The sequence below is a fragment of the Leopardus geoffroyi genome, chromosome X (assembly GCF_018350155.1).
Source record: "Leopardus geoffroyi isolate Oge1 chromosome X, O.geoffroyi_Oge1_pat1.0, whole genome shotgun sequence".
NCBI classification, from domain to species: domain Eukaryota; kingdom Metazoa; phylum Chordata; class Mammalia; order Carnivora; family Felidae; genus Leopardus; species Leopardus geoffroyi.
This window is the reverse complement of record NC_059343.1, coordinates 91,880,981-91,897,313: the sequence shown is the minus strand read 5'-3', so window position 1 is coordinate 91,897,313 and position 16,333 is coordinate 91,880,981. Positions and strand designations below refer to the sequence as shown.

The 16,333-nt window shown below is 44.6% G+C and overlaps 1 protein-coding gene across 23 annotated transcripts in view; it reads right to left on the bottom strand.

Annotated features, from left to right (window-relative positions):
- Positions 1-360: 360 nt before the first annotated feature.
- PAK3 (p21 (RAC1) activated kinase 3) overlaps positions 361-16,333 on the bottom strand; it is a 250,077-nt gene continuing 234,104 nt past the window's right edge. For all 23 annotated transcript variants that reach the window (XM_045472395.1, XM_045472391.1, XM_045472388.1 and 20 more), the window contains 2 exons: positions 4,425-4,562; positions 361-949 (listed from right to left, as the gene is read on the bottom strand). In XM_045472395.1, coding sequence (XP_045328351.1) covers positions 860-949; positions 4,425-4,562 — 228 coding nt within the window. In that variant the 3' untranslated portion in view covers positions 361-859. The remainder of the gene's footprint in view (positions 950-4,424; positions 4,563-16,333) is intronic.

The window sequence follows — 16,333 nt, the reverse complement described above, 5'->3', positions numbered from 1 at the left end:
ATACATCAACTACCTCTCTTAAGCATCATCGTGAAAATGTGACAGGATTTCACCGTTGGCGCTTTATATTTAGAGATGCAGTTTTTAAAAGCCCTTCCTGAACACACATACTCCTCTCTGCTTTTGGAAACATGCCTTCAAAGAAACCTTTCCCAGTACAAATGCAGAAAGACAGGCACGCAAACCAAGCCACCACTATCGAAGAAGAATGAAAAATCGCAACTCTATTAGGGCATGGACTTCCACATGGTCACACAGTATTTGCTCTGGGGTAATTTTTTTTTGTTTGTTTTGTTTTTGTTTTTTGTGGTTTTTTTGTGTTTTGTTTTGTTTTTGCTTTTCATTTTTTGCTTGCTTTAAAAAAAAAAACGTTTTGACATCTTTTTTTTTTTTTTTTTTTTTTCCTCTGGACACCTCATGACAGTGCAAGTGAAGAACGTCACATTTGGGTAAGGAGTTTTGAAGGAGGTTCGAATGCAAGAGGGACTACTCTCTAACTTAAAAACGAACACGACACTATGAAGAGGGAGTGTGCATCTTTGAGAAACCTTGTTTTCTTCAAAGCAAATGCACAAAACGAGGGGATTCACTACTGGCTCTTTCGCTTCACGGAAGAAGTGGCCACTTCACGGCCGCTTCGACATTGCTGCCCGGTTCGGGCTGCGATTCAGGCTTACAAATAAATTACATAATCTGAGGGAGTAGGAAAAAGGCTTATAAGAAGTTTCTAGTCATTGGAAAGTTAAAGAACCCCCACCCCCACCCCATTTGACTGTCTTTGCTTCCCTCTTTCCTGCCGCAGAGTTTCACAGTTCAGTCTTACTCAGGAGGGAGATGGTGTGGGGTAAGGCTTGCAGTCCTAGCGGCTGCTGTTCTTAATTGCTTCCTTCGCAGCGATAATCAGAGGAGTCAGGCTGGAGAGAGGCTTGGCTAATTTTAAAAATGGATGCTGCAAAAGGGAAACAAACAAACAAACAAGAGGAATTACTGATCTATTTCCCTCCCACAAGTATATTACTTTACATTCTCAAGCGGCCCTTTCTTCCTTCAAATGCACTTTGAGTGCCCAATGAAACACCATGAAAGATAATGAAGTATCTTTATTTCATTAAAGCTAGCACCAGTTTTTGTTCCTCAGGTGTTCTGGTCATTCAGTGTCATGAAACGCTCCGGCAACTGATGGGCCGAGCCAGAAACTCAGAGGAGGGGGTCTCATAAAAAAAAAAAAAAAATCTCACTGGGCTTGCAACAGTCTCGTTTTCTGATTTTCTCCAACTGATACATTTATCTGGAGCAGCTCTCAGGTTGGAAGAAGTGACCTTGGTGGACCTTGACCCTGAAACTAGTGGCTTCTTACCTGCTAAACCCCATCGCCGTGCCTCTATCATTCCTCTCTTGGCCCCTCTGCAGTACTTAATACAAATGAATATCCCTTCCTTCTTTGAAATGTTTTCCTCGTTGGCAGCCTGTGATGTTCTACCATCTTGGTTCTCCTCCATGTGTATGCTCACTGACTCTTCCTCCTCTGTCTTCTTCCCTGCCTTCCCTCCCTTCTCTCACCTCCCACATACCAGAACTCAGCTTTTATCATGTTCTTTTTCTAACTCGATTCCTTTGAGAGCTCACTTTCTTTCATGGTTTTGGCCTCTTATCAGCTTTATGGGGATGACTCCCAAAGCAACATGGAGTGACCTGACCTCTTTCTTGCAGACTGGTCCTACTTCTCCAATTGCCCGCTGGGTATTTCCTTCCCAATGTCCTTCTGTCCCCTTGAATTCAACATTTACAAACACATGTTAAGGTCCCCAAACAGGGTACACTTGTGTGACGTAAGCCACAGAGGCTCTGGAATCAGCCCACCTAGGTTCAATGATCTCCTCTGCTTATTACAATGGTTAGATGAAGTAAGTGACAGTTCCTTTTAAGCTACATAGAGGCAAAGAAATGCTAGCCAGTGTATTATCCTCCATCATTTTTGCTTTTACTGAATGCTGCCACTGGTTCGATATTCTGTCTTCTTCTACCTTATGCTCTACATGCAATCAGCTACCGAGTACTTTTTTAATGCCTTTCACAATTATCTCTCGCCTTCATAATTCAGGCCTAATCAACTTAATCCTGAACTATAAACCTTAGCTCCTCCTCCATCTTCCTGCCGCCATTTTTTTTTCCTGTTGCTAATTCTTATTGCACACTAGCAGATTCATCTTCCATACAAAGCTGTCACCATGTGACCCTCAGATATGTTCAGTGTTTCCCCACTGGCTGCAGCCCAAATTCTATAGACTGGTGTTCAAGGCGCTCTATGGTCCTCTCTCTTACAGCTTCCTGACTCGACTTCAACTATATGCTTCATTTTCTGTTCCTTTCATTAAACCTTGTCTCCATGCCTTTGGTCACACTATAATCCTTCCATCTGAAATCCCTTCCCCTGTTCACCTTGACTATTTAAAACTGCTCTGCTCTTCAAGACTAGCAGAACTCCTTCCCGTTTGTCAGACACTTTCTGCTCCCCGTAACCTATAGAAGTTGCTCGCTAATCAACCACAGCATTTATTGTTTGAATAGCCACCTGGTTTCAATAAGTCTGTAAAAACACCTCGTGTTGTTTTTTGCGAATACTCAAGGACATTGTGAACTTCTGGCAAGCAGGAATCATGCCTCTGAGACGTATGTATCACCCACTGCAGTTAAGCCTTGAAAACGGGAGGTGCTCAAAAAATATCAGTTGATGGGCAGAGACCTGACTTAGGCCACAAAGGCACACAAATACTTCAAGACCTGTGTCTCTTCTCAAGCATTCTAGTGGCGGGTGAATGCCATGCATTTCTCTCTTTTCTAGCCTCTGAAATGGGCAATGAGAGGCTAGAGTCAGAAAACAATGTTCTGTGGACTTAAGGCAATACACAGGTTACTGCTAACGTGTAAGATGAAAAGATACAACACACAGGCGGTTCAATTTAGACTCAAAATACAGTTTTGTGTTACTCGTGTGACTGGCTCAGATAAAAGCGTTGTCTGGGAAGGAACTAACTAGATAACAGCCAATGATCCCGGTAACAGTAGAGCTGCGTTAAGAGAACCCGTCTCTTCCCGTGTCCTTGGAACGTGTATCAGGACGTTCCTGATGTGGGTGGTGGAGGGTGTGAGGCGCCGTGGGTTAAATAGAGGGTCGGTGAAGGGCCATTGCAGATTTGACATGTGCGGCCCTACGGCAGCCTGTGAAATGCTCACAGGTAGCAGAAAAGAGAAGGTGTAGCCTCTTTAAGAAACCAGTTTATCCCAGGTGTGATTTGGGTTGAGGTGGGATATATTTTCCCCGGGGTGTAGCTCTCTGTGTCTGCAGGGGGTTCAGAAGCAACGGGAATGCTTGTATTTCTTTTCTTTCTTTCTTTCTTTCTTTCTTTCTTTCTTTCTTTCCTTCCTTCCTTCCTTCCTTCCTTCCTTCCTTCCTTCCTTCCGCCTAGAACAGACTTGGTCTGTGGTTAACACACAATATAACCAAGGGCCGCACCTTTTTGTTTAACTGGATTAAGTGTTCAAAGTCACAGAGAGAATAAGCAGTCACTGTTCTTCGACGTTACGGGGCTTGACACGTGTCCCCGAGGCCCAGTCCCCAGCGATGAAGGTATATGTGTAGTCCTGGGCATGTGTTCCTCCATCAATAGAAGTACGTCTTTTTCTCTAAACTGGTTTGTGGGTTTGTGTGGTGGAAAGTCTGACAATCCAGGACTCAAATCCCAGTTCTGCCACTCGATGGCTGTGTCAGCCTCCATTTCTACATCTGTGACACGGGATAGTAACACCTACTGTATGGAGTTGTTTTAAGAATTGAATGAGATAATGTATGCAAAGAATGTGGCAGGGAATTGGTACTAATGACCATCGGTTATGCTAATTCCCTGAGAGCCCTGAAAAGAGCAAGTGGTCACAGAGGCACTCATGACTGGATGGTACTCACCCAGGCAAGCAGGTGCCTGCCATTTGCCATCACCAGCCAAGGGGCTTTGACCAGTAAGGCATTAGAGTAGCGAGCGCCATGGAAACAACTGCATAGTTACGCAGAGAATTACCTCTGGCCAAGGGCACCTGCCTACAACATCCAGGGGCACCAGTCAAGCTTAGAACAAGACGGCAACCCCAGAGGTTCACAGTTTTCTTTTGTTCCTTGCAAAATAAGACTCCAGGAAGAACAAAAGAGATTTACAGATTAAAGTGCCAACTTCTCAGAAGAAAGGCAACATGCCAATCAATCATGTATTAGATGCATGCCTCTGTTTCTGTGCCTGTGGTCTAAAACCAAATGGCTACGGCCCAACTCGAACTAGACATCTCTTGACACGGCTTCCCTTACTGTCACACATTGAGATGGAGAAGCTCAATGTAATGACTCTCTCTTTGTAATTGTCCTGTTTTATTTTCACCTGCAAAAGCTCCTTGGCAGATCCCCTCCTGTCCACATCCATCTCAAGACAGCGGTTTAAAAAGTCACGGAACACAGCCGACAGTCTCTCAGGATTCTGGAGCTCTGGAGTCCCATTAGTGGCTATCAGGTATAATGCCTACAGAGATTTAAAAAAGAAAAGAAAAGAAAAGAAAAAAAACAGGAAGATCCATTCAGCACTGACAAATGAGGATCGTGAGTTGGTACGGAAGGTACGAATCCAGCTTCTTCTTAAAAATTCCATTTTAGAACATGACACTGACATGTGTTTCAAAGTTTCTCTACCAGTTAGAAATCACTCCTCTCGGCAGTGACCGAGGTGACAGTGAGGGGCTCCACCCCCCAAAATTTGGAAATAAGGTTAAAAGGTTGTCCCTTGGAGAGTTAAGTCAGTAAAAATCCAGTTACAATGAATGTGTGATTAACCACCTAGGAAATGAAGCCAAGGGGTTGCCTGGGAAACCGTGGCTCTAAAGACTTGGGGAACACGCACACACCCAATCACGCTGACCTGGGTACAACCTCCAGAAGGCACTGTGGTAAAAGTGACTGCAATTTGCTCAGTGTTTATCTTGTTTGAAGAATATTTGTGAGGGGCGCCTGAGTGGCTCAGTCGATTAAGCATCTGAGTCCTGGTTTCAGTTCAGGTCACGGTCTCCCGATTTCGTGAGTTTGAGTCCCGTGTCGGGCTCTGTGCTCACAGCATGGAGTCTGCTTGTGATTCTCTCTCTTTCCCTCTCTCTCTGCCCCTCCCTCGCTCGTGCTGTCTCTCTAAAAATAAGTAAATAAACGTACAGAAAAAGAGTATTTGGGAGCATCCCAGGGATGAACAGAGTACACTACAGAATTAGAGAAGCACAAAGAACCACAGAGATGGTAGGGACTCGATGCGAAGTAACCAGTGAGACCCATGGACCCCAGTACTTTTGCCCTATGGCAGGTGTATCCCTGTACATTTCAATTAGATTTCCTGTGAAAGTCTACGTCTAATAAGAGAAAATATGAGAAAACTTGGCATTAGTACTCCTGGAACCTGACGATTATGGATCCTAATGTAAAATAATCAGTCGCTAATATATTTCTGAGATCTTTGTTCTGTAAGGCCACCACCACTGAGAGGCATCTACCGACTGACTCATGGTGTGCTGACAGAATCAAGGGCCTAGCCTTCAGGGAGAGAGCCGGACCCGGGTCCCTGATTAATTCACAAAGGTAAACCCATCTTTTGAAGGCTCATGACAGCCAAAAAACAACAACAACAAAAAAAGGTGGTTGTTCCTCATGCTTCCTGTAAGCAAACAATTCTAGAACGCTAAGTATGTATCAGGTATTGTATTAGACACTGGATATCCAAAGATGAATATGAGAATGCCCTGCTTTCAAAGATCACACAATTTGGTAAGGGAGAGAGACATAAATAGCTACAATACAGTGAGACAAGAGCTAAAGGAGGGAGATAGCAAGTGTTGTGTAAATACAAGGAGGAAGCAGTTTACCCTAGAGCTCAGAGGAAGCTTCACAGTGGAGGTTGGCATCTGAACGGGGTTTTGAAGGATAAGTAGGAGTTTTCCTGCAGGTATTGCCACCAGGGTTATGTCTGCCTATGTGACCAACCCCCTAACTATTATGAAGACATGCTCCCTCCCTGAACTTGCTTGGGCTTTCGTGGCAAATAATTTCCCCGCTTATCTCTTTCTTCTTTGCCCACCATGGCTCCTAACATAATTAGAAGTATTTTTATAAAAGTCCTTTCCTGGGGACACCTGAATGGCTCAGTTGGTTAAGTGCCGACTTCCGCTCAGGTCATGATCTCCCGGTTTGTGAGTTCAAGCCCTGTGTTGGGCTCTGTGCTGAAAGCTCAGAGCCTGGAGCCTACTTCAGATTCTGTGTCTCCCTCCCTCTCTGCCCCCCACCGCCCGATGGTGCTCTGTCTCTCTCTCTCTCTCTCTCTCTCTCTCTTAGCAATAAATAAACATTAAAAAAATTTTTTTTAAAAAGTCCTTTCCTGGACCAGTTTTCATCAGCTGGTAAAGACATCTCTCCTCCTGCCTAGAAACCTCCACAAGTGTACTTTAGAAAGGGTTAGGGGACGCCTTGGTGGCTCAGTCAGTTGAGCATCTAACTCTTGACTTCAGCTCAGGTCATGATCTCATGGTTTATAGGATCAAGCCCTGAGTTGGGCCATGTACTGACAGCGCAGAGCCCGATTGGCATGCTCTCTCCCTGTCTTTCTGCCCCTCCCCTGCTTGTGCTCTCTGTCTCTCTCCCAAAATAAATAAATAAACATTAAAAAGAGAATGGGTTAGGAGGGACTGTTTAATTCAATAGCTGTCAACCTACAGCATGCATCAGAATCACTTACAAGGTTTGTTAAAACAGATTCCTAGGTCACCCCCGGAGTTTCCGAGTCAGTAAATCTGGAGGGGGGCCCAAAGGATTTGCATTCAAAAAATTTCCCTATAAATGCTGAAGCTGCTAGTTCCAGCACCACACTTTGAGAACTGGTTTAATCCACACGGGTAATTAAAGCAATGGGCTAAACTAGAAGGTCCCAGAAGTGCTTGCACATGGGAGTCACCCGGAGAGGCTTAAAAGATCCCCACGCCCAGTTCTCACCCCCAAACCAATTAAGTGAAAATCTTTGGGGGTGGAACAGGCAAAATTGGAGACTCCAATTTATAGCCAACACTGAGAATCACTAGCCAAGGACTTGTGGCCCCCTTAACCCAGAATCTCTGAATTGTAAGTTCACCAGACACGAGAGCCACAGAATCCCACAGAGTGAGATTCCCGTACATGGTGATGACCGAGAATTAAAATGGCACAAGTTTCTATACAGTGCAATGAAACTTTTGCTTTCTCACTCAGTACATTAAAAAAAAAAAACCCCACATGAAATACAACCCCCTCTAAACCCACACCTTATTTCCCCCGACCCCTCAATCCTTTCTGATTTTCAATTCCTTCACTGATAAACAGCAAATGCAGAGGGGCAGCTGTTGAGACTTCCGTGCCAAAATACAAGTCAGCTGCAAATCTAATCTTGACTAATAAAATAAAATAAAATAAAATAAAATAAAATAAAATAGTGTGAAAAAGGAATGTGTTTGTAAACTACTTTTAGGAAATCATCAACTGGGCTGAAGTCAAATGGTGCTTGATCACAGCAGATACATTACATGGAGTTCAAACAGGGTGTTTTAGTTCGCGGACGATTAGTGCTTCAAGCACCTGTCCTCACAAACCATCTTTGTTCCCTTATTCAGAGAAAATTGCTTACCATGCACCTTACGATTTGCTGCCTCCTCCTAAAAACTTTCTTATTTCCGCTGGCCACAATTCCGCTACACTCACTGTCCTTTGCTTGCCTTTTTCTGCTCTGTGAGCCAAGCCAGGTCCTAAACACATGCCTACACACACACACACACACACACACACACACACACACACACACACACTTTTCTTCGTTTCCACCCTCCCTAGGTCCTCCTGCATGCTACATGGTTTCATTTCCCTACCTTTCTTTGACCACTGTGGCTCAATACAGTTTCCTCCACATAATCTCCTGCCTTACAAGTACGCATACACTTCTGCCCAAATCCTTCTCACCTCTCTTTAGTCCATGCCTCATTACCTCAGGAAATGTGTGCCCCTCTTTCTATTCATGAATTACAAAATGGCCTTCATCAGGGTTGTGCAGCATGAGTAGGGTTGGTGATACACCGGACAAAGGGAGAAGAAAGTTCAGGAATCTGAAGGAGAATCAGAATAAGGAGCCAGTGCTACGAACTTCACCACACTTGGAAGAGAACGCACGTCCTCTTCCGAATTTCTACAAAAAGGAGGAACTCTGGTATCTGTTGTGGGGAGTGGGGGTGGCGGTGGGACTGAAGGTTGGGAATCTTGGTTGGTAGCCTTAAGGAGACGACTCCTGCCTTTGATTAGTGCCGGTTTGCTTACACACCCTGGCCCTCAATCGAGGTATCAGATGCAAGAATGCCTTTTACTCAAACACTAGATTATAAATATTGTTTGATGTTTTAAAAACTTCTTCCTAACTATCATTTTATTAAAATATGTTTGATGTTACTTTTGAGAGAGAGAGAGAGAGAACGAGCAGGGGAAGGGCAGGGAGAGAGGGAGACACAGAATCCGAAGCAGGCTCCAGGCTGTCAACGCAGAGCCTGACACAGGGCTCGAACCTGCGGACCACAAGATAATGACCTGTGCGGAAGTTAGAGGCTTAACTGACTGAGCTACCCGGGTGCCCCTATAAATATCATTTTAAAGACTGCACAGCAGTTCATGTGGGATGCACTCTGTTAATACTGCTGGCTTGATTTAAAAAATACACATAGTCAGGAAAAGGCTGAAAGGAAACACACCAATATGTTCTCTCTGGGTGGTAGGATTACTGGTGATTGAATTTTTCAAACATATTTTTCAACTTTCCAAATTTTCTACAAGAACACGACTGCTTTTCTTATTTACGAAACCGTCCCAAACATGATGTAAAAAAAAATTTCCAAAGCTGTGCCGTCCAACTCACACAAAACTCCTCATGTATTTCTCTTTGTCTTCCTAGGATTAAACCTGCTTTTCATCAAGTGCTAACCCTTGAGGGAAACAAAAACCCAGACTTTTTTTTTCAACTATTGTTTTCGTTTTAATTGCAACAGTATTATATCCAACTAATTTCCATTGCAAAAATCCACACTTTCAGTTATATTATGGGCTAAACTGGCCTTTGTGGAATGGCCTGGGAACCTACTCACTACGCATAATGCTGCTTCTATGGGAAAATGTACTCTGAGTTCCAAATAATTAACTTAAAAATGAACTTTTGGAACACGTCCTGCGTGTAAGCTGGGTACTATCTTTGTAAAAAGAAAATTGCTACCCGCTGCTCTGCTAATGGGAGACAAATACAGTTGCAACCAATACAACAATCACAGCAAAAAGGGTTTTACTAACAAAGTCAAGTCTTTTTTTCTTTTTTGTGTGTTAAAATTTTTTTTAATTTTTTTTTTTTTTTTTGAGAGAGAGACAGAGACAGAGTGCAGGTGGGGGAGGAACGGAGACAGAGAGGGAGACAACAGAATCCGAAGCAGGGTCCAGCCTCTGACTTGTCTGCACAGAGCCCGATGTGGGGCTCGAACCCACAAACCGCGAGATCACGACCTGAGCCCAAGTCTGATGCCTAACCGACTGAGCCACCCAGGCGCCCCCTAACAAAGTCAAGTCTTACATGAAGAAAGATTGGGGAAAATAGATTGCGGCATGAGTGATCACAGTGTGGTTTTATCTTGAGCTAGTGAAAACTCAGAAAAAAATGAGCTGGCTGTTAGAAAAAAATCTTTGTTGGCTCCTCCGTGGTCCACATATGTGGTTTTCAAACTGTACTCCCCAAAATAGTCCTCCAAAGAGGCGGGACAGGGAGATACATGTGAAGGCTCTAGGAGCCTGCACCCACACATATCTGTTTCAATGAGAGAAATGTTTCTTTTTTCTCTGTTTCTTTATGCTTCCAAGCACGGTTTCATTTGAACCAAGGGCTCGCTACCGTCTTTTGAAAACCACTGGTCCCCAGGATCCAGTAAGGATTCCTCAGCATGGCATAGACGGTCCTCCATGATTGGGCCCCCGTGGTCTTTGTGGTCCTCAGTGTGTTCTCTTCTTACCCGAGAGCCCTTCTTCCCCCACCCCCACATATGTGCACACACTGGCCAAAGCTCACATACCATTCAAGCCAGTCTGTTCACTGAACTCTGAATAAGAAATGCTCTTTAATATCTGCTTAAAATGCTAGCCCCGTTTCTCATAAGCGCCTGGTGAACTTCCGCTTGCTGCTGAGGCTCTATTTCACATGGCATTTCGTCTTTCAAGCCTTCTCCCTCCCTCCCACACAGACAGGGTGATCAGCCACCTTGGTTTTTCTGCGGACTGTTTTGGGTTTCAGTACCCTAGCAAACTGGGATAACTGGTTACCCTGCAGACAGAGTTAGCCTCAAACAGGTGCCCAGGAAATGCGTTCGTTGCTGAATAAAAGGAGAGCCAAAATGTATGAACACACCTAACTGTGCTGGGACTATAACAGACTTGGATACATGAGGTATTAAAGCTCAGAACTTACGTGAATCATTCAACATATGAGAAGATACACAGAGAATGACCAAAGCGCCTTTTCTGAGTCGCACAGGCCTGGCATGTGGTAACTTCTGATGACCTGGTCCTTGGTGTGGGAGGAGGAAAAGAGCTCTGGAAAGGGATGGCATCGAAGGGAGTGAAAACTGGAAAAAGATGGCCATAACATGGTAATCTGCTGCATGGGCAAAGCCAGACAGGAAGGGGAGAAATGATGGTCTCTGGAACTTGAAACATAGTTCCGGAATGTAGTCTTCTCTGACTGAACAGCGAAGGCAGTCTTGATTAGTCTTTTGCTGTATCATTATGCAAGGTCTATTTGATTCCTCAGGTGGGGCAATGCAGGCCCTATGACCTACTGACCTTGTCTGTAAAGTTAGAAGGACAACCTCGGGGCATAAAACGGTGGCTTCCTTCATGGTGATCTTGATATACACGTTACCTAGAAGTTTCTGATGTTCTGGAATTCTTCATAATAACTCTAGGGGTGCCGGGGTGGCACAGTTGGTTAAGTGGCCGACTCTTGATTTCTGCTTGGGTCATTATCTTGCGGTTCATGGGTTCAAGCCCCATGTCAGGCTCTATGCTGACAGTGCAGAGCCTGCTTGGGATTCACTCTCTCTCTCTTCCTCTGTCCCTCCCCCACTTATGCTCGCTCAAAATAAATAAATAAACTTAAAAAAATAAAAAAATATAATAACTCTAAAGTCTCTTGGCAATAACACACAAACATCACAGTTTTCACTGACTCCAACGTGCATCTAAAATTTTCCTAAGTACTCAGAGAAAACTACTCTACCCAGTTGAAGAATAATTCAATTTACCTTATTGGCAATTTCCTCGGTTAGAAAAGATCAATGCAGTCATCTTAGAAGTTACCACATTTCTCCAAAGAGGCCCCAAAACAATCCATATGTACCCAATAAATTTTCATTAAGGCAGTTTCGCAACAGGACTAACCATTTAATTAAAAAGCTTCAGTTTGTGACTTCAGTTCATTATAACACTTTATAAAGTTTAGATTAAGATGTTAGAAAACAAACCAGGGGACTTACATGGCAATGTGTTAGTAACCATGAAAGGCTCCGGCACCGATATAAAGGCTCAATTTACAAAGACGATTGGGTGTGGTACAAACATTTCTTTCTAAGTTGACTATCTGGGACTCAAAACACATTTTCCCACGGAAATCGTGTTATACATGGTGAAAAGACTCCCAACCTAGCCAATAAAAATCTATTTAACAAAACAATGTAACTGAACTCTAAGATCAAGAAGGCTATTCATCTGTGTCTCAATATCTCTATAAATACTATGTCCATGGAAAGTCTTAATAGCTAACTAACATTTATTCAGTGATTACTATTAGGTGACCTAATCCACCCAACAACCCACTGAGGTAGACTCGATTATGATCCCCCGGGGACAGATGAAGGAACTGAGGCCTGTGGGTCTAATTTAGCTTGTCCAGTATCGCACAACTAGCGACGCGGAAGTCAATATTTGAATCAAGGGAGTGTGAGTCCAGAGTTCTTGCTCTTGACCACTGCAAATAACACCTCACACTGTTTGCAGTCTCTGAGGTAGGAATTCTCCTAGCAGAGGCACACAAGGGCTCCTCAAGAAATGAGGCACACGGGGGCACCTGGGTGGCTCAGTGGGTTAAATGTCCGACTTTGGCTCAGGTCATGATCTCACGGTTCCTGAGGGTGGAGCAGGCATCAGGCTCTCTGCTATCAGCACAGAGCCTGCTTCAGATCCTCTGTCTCCCTCCTTCTCTGTCCTTCCCTCTTTCTCTCAAAAATAAATAAACATTTAACAGGAATGAGGCACACTGAAAAGTTCGCCTTTACCTCTACAGAGGAAATGGACACTCTTGAGGTCAATCGTTCGTTCTCCACTTGTTTGGAGATGGGGAACAAAGGTCACCAGTTAGAGGGTTTCACACTGTATTCTCCAGTGTCTATGTGTATGTTGAGAGTTTATAAGCAGCTCTGTACTCTGCAGTCTCCTGCTGTCCTGGTTCCTCCCTCATCTTAGGCTTTCCAACTACCTTTGAGTGTTTTATGAGAGTTATTTGGCAACGAGTGACTTGACACCTCCTGGCTTAGTTTACTCATGACCTGGGATTTCAGAGGTCAAGGGCCAGAGTGTACTGTTACCTCTGATGTGTTTATGGATGTCATGAAAGGCCCTAATGTTTCTTTCTAAGAAGAAAACGAATGAGACAAAATATGCAGTAACGTTTTCTTCCATATGTTGACTTGTTTATCCCAATGGTCCAGCCTGATCGCTGAGTATGCAATGTGGTGTCATTCTGTTCCCTACTTGTCTTCCATAGTGGTTCTCATCTGTCACCACATCATGGGGTTGGGGGGGACGGTGCTTGTTTTTGTTTAATCCTTAAAAAGTCATTCAAAAGGAACCTATTACAGATCGATCCTCTTACAGGTTGATGGCAAAAAGTAATTAGGTACCACTGACTGATTGGGTGTTGGTCTAGTTTTAGAGTGCTCCTTTCGAGCATAAAGGACTGGCCACTGCTAGAAAATAAAGACCAGATGACTCCAACAATGGGTGTGCTCGTTCTAATCTCTCAGGATTAATAGTGCTTGTCAAGAAACACGGAGCAGGCTATGTGTGTTCACAACGAAACCCCAGGGCAGCCCAAGTGGCAACCCAGGATTGAGAACCAGAGGGGATCTGGAAGTGGGGATAAGGGTAGGCAGAGGCACGGAGAAGAGACAAAGCAAAATGGGACAGGAGGTGGAGGAGAAAAGCTGGGGGAAGCAGAAGGAGCAGATGATCACAGGGCAAGGACAGGGGCCAAATGACAATGGGGAGAGAAGGGTGGCCGATGGAACCCAGAGGAAGAGAAATGAAGATAGAAGCTAAAGAATCAGGGAGGCCAAAGGGACCCGATCCTCAGTCCCATTCTGCTACTGCCCTATCTCTCTGGTCTTCTCGCATACAATTTCTCAAAGCACTGCCTGTAGTTTTAGTGTATTGGCTTCTTCACCTCCCATTTTCGCTTCAACCCGCACCTGCTTTCTGGTTCTAAGGTGCCATTGAACACGACACATTTTTCATGTCTCATTTTAGAACATTAGAGGAGGTAGGGCACTAACTCCCTGATTCTTCTGGGCTTTTCGCCCAAATTACTGTATTGGGTTCAAAACAGCCAACCACGGCATGATCTGTGAAACATGCATTATGTTGCTCACATCAATTGGTTGCGACTTCTACTTTGTAAGCAGTCGGTCAGCTGACCAGCTCTGTACATGGTAGCATATGATTCTTCCCTTCATGCCCCAGAGTGCAGCCTATGGATCCCTATAGTAGCTCTATCACTGCAGTGTTGTTTCCCGGCTTCTCCCCAAGAGTCGTGTCAGAGCGGGCTGTGTGGCCCTACATGCAGCCTTCTTTCACTCCCAACATGGTCAAGTATCTTTGCTTGGTAGGAGAAGGGGGATCTTCCCTCTTTACGGGATACAGATTTAGTCAGGAGGTGATGAGAGAGACATCTTCGAGCTGCTTCCTGAAGGTCACTCCTCTGGAAGCAGTCCTAAAGACAACACACACCCAAACCATGGCTCTTCCAGCCGTCAGGGAAGGCTGTAGCCTACCTACAGCTCAAGAACACAGAATCAGAGTCAGAGACTCATGAGTTTCTCCTTTTCCTTAGGTACCGCTCATGTGGAAGCCCAATACAGAAAAACAATTAAAGAGGACCTGTTCTGGTGGAATCAAGAGCCATGTGACCTCTCCCTTGGGCCCTTTAAGCCTAAGGAGCTCCGTAGAATTCTAGGGCCTTGTGAAGTCCCCTGGCAACCAATAACCTCATCAAGTGCCACTTCTTTGAAGTGACAAGAAGATGGAGGCCAAGGAAGAAGTAACCTGTGCAAGGTCATGGACTTCCTGACTGGCACACCTGGGAAGAGAATTCACTCTTCAATTCGCATAATGTAGACAGGTGGTAGAGACAATAGAAAGCTCTTTGTCTCATCCTCTCACATTTATTGGCCACTCGTGGAAGAAAGGTGATGATGAATTTTGCCATCTAAGCACTGGGACGATTCCTGACAGAAGGAGGAGGTGGAAGAGGAAGAGAGGGTGGAAGAGAATCAGAAGGAGAAGGAGAGGGAGAAGGAGAGGGAGAGGGAGAGGGAGGAGGAGAGGGAGAGGGAGAGGGAGGAGGAGAAGGAGGAGGAGGAGGAGGAGGAGAAAGAAGAGGAAGAGGAGGAGGAGGAAAAGTTAGGGAAGGAAGGAAGGAATTAAGGAAGGAAGGTGGGAAGGAAGAGGGAAGGAAGGAACAGAAGGAAGGAAGCAGAAGAAGCGGCAAAAAAGATCAGCTTGTTCCTGACAATGTTAGCACTTTGCCTCTCCCAGCTACAGAGGTAAGACTGCCTTCACCAAGTTAAACTCTCTCTGCTGAGAATCTCACATAAGACATCTCAAAGCATCCTTTTATCAGGATGCAAAGGGTCTTCTAAAATGATGTCACAACCGGGTTGACAAAGGTATGTTTCAAAATGGTGACAAAAGTTAGAAATCATCTTTAGGAGTCAAGAAAACATAGATTTTCTCGGTGACGTTATGTTTCATCGGCAAAAACACAGACTGAAAACGCCACAGGATAAAACATGCCAGTGGGCATTTCACTAGGCAAAAGCCCATCAGCACACTCCGTGATTTGTCTGTTTAGGATGGGCTCTGATTTCGAGGGACTTAACTGCTTCGTTATGGGTCTGGTAGCTATTCGGGCAACAGGCATATGCATCCTTGGCTTATTCCCAAGTCATGCTTTAAGGATACCAAGGAATGATAAGGTGATATCAGGATAAGGGCCTATCCGTCTCGGCCAACAGTAAGTCCCCAGTCACTGCATTTTTGATCTTCCTTTCCCTCCTCTTTGCCTGGTCAGAGTCTCAGATTTTCGCGTGCTGTGGAATCAATTTCTTCTTTGGCTGTCTTCCGGGTCATAACTCACCAGTCTGAGCCGTCTGCTTCTGAATTACAATCTAAATGAGAGTTGCAGCTTTCCTATGGCTAGGTCCCATTTTCCTGTGCTAAATTCCTGACAACCAATGATTCTTAAGAGCTGTCTATCCTTTGACAGGCAGTATTTTTTTTTTTTTTTTTTTTTTTTTTACTGATTAAAAAGAAACCCTGTTACCGTTCTATAATTATTTTAGTTGCAGTTGGTCCCAACTCGCCCCTCCTTTCAGGCACAGGTTTGCCTTCAGAGTAGGAGTGTCAACAAACCATCAGCAAACCTTGCTGTTCCACAGTGGTTTATGGAAAAAGAAGGGAATGCTCCCAGCTCTTCCTGAAATACATTCAAAACAATATTGACTGAGTGCTAGCAAAGTATGCTTGCTTCTCCGGCGCTCAGGAAGTTTATGTCTGACTTTAATTCCAAATGAGCACGCGCCATCAAAGCCAGACATTCCAATCCACAGCACAGGTTCCAGTGGTTGGAGGAGCTAGAAGCACGTTGGCCCCTAGTTGCTGTTTTTCAGTTGCTAGAGATTCTCTCCTGCTTAACTCTCTTCTCTAGACATCCAAGCCAACCAGAATTTCCCTAGGGCTGTAATAAAGGGTAAGGGTAACTGACATTAGCACAGTGCTTTAGGTTTGGGGAAAGGGAGAACAGGGAGCCTCGTTGTCCTCGTAGGGTACGCAATAGGACCGATTTTTGATCCGTGCCCTCCCTTCTCTCTGGCCATCTGGGTCATGCACTCC